Source organism: Physella acuta, unplaced genomic scaffold (genome assembly GCF_028476545.2).
Source record: "Physella acuta isolate Inbredline_101_S28 unplaced genomic scaffold, ASM2847654v3 ptg000500l, whole genome shotgun sequence".
In the NCBI taxonomy this organism is placed as follows: domain Eukaryota; kingdom Metazoa; phylum Mollusca; class Gastropoda; family Physidae; genus Physella; species Physella acuta.
This window is the reverse complement of record NW_026732019.1, coordinates 57,022-59,993: the sequence shown is the minus strand read 5'-3', so window position 1 is coordinate 59,993 and position 2,972 is coordinate 57,022. Positions and strand designations below refer to the sequence as shown.

The 2,972-nt window shown below is 39.2% G+C and overlaps 1 protein-coding gene across 1 annotated transcript; it reads left to right on the top strand.

The window, feature by feature from the left end:
• Positions 1-889: 889 nt before the first annotated feature.
• On the top strand, positions 890-2,680 carry LOC131944602 (spidroin-2-like). The gene is made up of 3 exons (XM_059305287.1): positions 890-1,006; positions 1,311-1,346; positions 1,829-2,680. The coding sequence occupies exons 1-3, from the start codon at positions 890-892 to the stop codon at positions 2,678-2,680; spliced, it is 1,005 nt and encodes a 334-aa protein (XP_059161270.1).
• Positions 2,681-2,972: the final 292 nt, after the last annotated feature.

The window sequence follows — 2,972 nt, the reverse complement described above, 5'->3', positions numbered from 1 at the left end:
TAAGATATGGATGTCCTGGGCAATTGGCTACTTACTTGGCTGATTGTACTTGGTGGCAGGATCCTAATCTTTGTGCTATCAAGTATGTATATAATCCTGTATCTCATGGTTAGTTCATCAGCAGGCAACATGATTCAGAGCAAAACTTTAAGAAAGCATGCGTTTGATTGGTGGTTTCTAGCACCTGATGATAGGGATTTTCTTGAATACATTCCCCATCTTCAATGGTGACTTTTCAAATGTTCCACCTCTCAAGCAGGGCGTGTCTTAGGACTCTTCATCGTCATGCATTATGTTTCTTGTTTACATAGACAACACTGGATATTATCAGATTTGTATGGTTGAGCCCCCACCTTGGATATTCTTGTGAGTGATCTTGTGGTAGATTTAGACGCTATTGTCAAGACTAGAGAATATCCACACAGGACCTAGTCATGCTATCTGTGTCGCTCTTGAAAAGAAATTGCTCTATCTTGACGCTCTTGAAAAGAAATTGCCCTATCCTGTCGCTCTTGAAAAGAAATTGCTCTATCCTGTCGCCCTTGAAAAGAAATTGCTCTATCCTGTCGCCCTTGAAAAGAAATTGCCCTATCCTGTCGCCCTTGAAAAGAAATTGCTCTATCCTGTCGCCCTTGAAAAGAAATTGCCCTATCCTGTCGCCCTTGAAAAGAAATTGCTCTATCCTGTCGCCCTTGAAAAGAAATTGCTCTATCCTGTCGCCCTTGAAAAGAAATTGCCCTATCCTGTCGCCCTTGAAAAGAAATTGCTCTATCCAATTCACCTGCATAAACTCACACAAGACTGACTACTGATGGAACTATATGAAATGCTAGAGGTGCCATTGGAAGAATGGATGATGAAGCTGACCATAAGATTTCCTCTTTAGAGAATGGAAATGTCTGGTGTTTTTATGCACTTGCCAGTTGTGGATGTTGAATGTATTTTTCTGGAGAAGTGTAAAGCCACCCTAAATGGTAGGGCCACAGTCCAAGAGTGTAGTGGTGCAGTGTGTGGATAAAGCTGGTCGGACTTGTCATTCTATTCATGTAATTTTACATTTTTCATTATTTGTCTAATTAAATCTCTCCAGTTAACATGTAAATGACTTCTGTAAAAAAAAAAATGACAATACCTAGCCCTATATTAAAATTAATATCTTGCTAAACTATAAGTACAAGCCCTAGAATTTTATTTTATTTATCCTTTTAGTTTAATTTGAAAACATAATTTAAAAAAAAATGTGTACTAGATGTTTTGTTTTGTTTCAGAATTGTAATTTTCTTTAAAATATTTACACATATTTTATTCAGCTGAACTGTGTTGTTCACCCTTTGAATACAGTCTGGGTAATCTTCCGCTAGAAGTGAAAGGGCAATACTCATTTATTTGACATCACAGTTAATGTATCAAAGTTGAGGTAAGAAAAAATGTTCCCTTCTTGAGTAATGTTTGGTAATATTTTACTCTACTGAAGTGCTGGGAACAATTTTTTTTTAGTTTTCAAATAATGTTATGCTACTTAAACTCTAGTGTTATTGTTTTCTGATGTTAAGTGTTTGTTGACAGTTGTTTTGCTTCTTTGATGATACAGTGTTTTAATTGAGGTAAAATAATTTATTATAGCTCCTCACTTAATCAAAACAGCAGTTTCATTGTGTCTAGGTCTGTTTAATTTTTCTAAGTTTGTTTTGGATGAATTAATTTTAAATTGAAAGTACCTATTTAAATTAAACAAAAAATTACATGAAGTAAAATTGTTAAATATTGATGTCACAATGTAAAATTTGGTTGTAACCTGATTAAATATTGATGTAACATTATTTTACAGCAGTTTATGATAAGCGATCTATGTGCCTGTCAGAGAGGGAAACCATTGCACATCTCTCAAGTCTTTGGTCAGATGGGAAACTTTCTACAGGACCCTGGTCAGATGGGTAACTTACTACAGGACCCTGGTCAGATGGGTAACTTACTACAGGACCCTGGTCAGATGGGAAACTTACTACATGACCCTGGTCAGATGGGTAACTTACTACAGGACCCTGGTCAGATGGGTAACTTACTACAGGACCCTGGTCAGATGGGTAACTTACTACAGGACCCTGGTCAGATGGGTAACTTACTACAGGACCCTGGTCAGATGGGTAACTTACTACAGGACCCTGGTCAGATGGGTAACTTACTACAGGACCCTGGTCAGATGGGTAACTTACTACAGGACCCTGGTCAGATGGGAAACTTACTACAGGACCCTGGTCAGATGGGTAACTTACTACAGGACCCTGGTCAGATGGGTAACTTACTACAGGACCCTGGTCAGATGGGAAACTTACTACAGGACCCTGGTCAGATGGGTAACTTACTACAGGACCCTGGTCAGATGGGAAACTTACTACAGGACCCTGGTCAGATGGGAAACTTACTACAGGACCCTGGTCAGATGGGAAACTTACTACAGGACCCTGGTCAGATGGGAAACTTTCTACAGGACCCTGGTCAGATGGGAAACTTACTACAGGACCCTGGTCAGATGGGAAACTTTCTACAGGACCCTGGTCAGATGGGAAACTTTCTACAGGACCCTGGTCAGATGGGAAACTTTCTACAGGACCCTGGTCAGATGGGAAACTTTCTACAGGACCCTGGTCAGATGGGAAACTTACTACAGGACCCTGGATGAAGTTGGTCTACAAGGTCAAAACCCTGAGGTCTAACCTAGTTTGTCATTGCTTCAGATACAAGTCTTCACTTCAGGAGATTCAGTTTGTTTTTCTCACTTTATCTCATATTTCCAAATGGAGCTTGTTTTTTTCCTGATCATTTCAGTAAAAACTTCCACCTAATATTGCAGAAATTAGGCTTAGCAGGTCTTGGCCTATTGAAGCCTTTGAGAAATATTAGCCAACCAAATTATCATCATTTTCTGTTTGTGCCCAATACACATGGGGCATATTAAGTAAGCAATAGTGTGG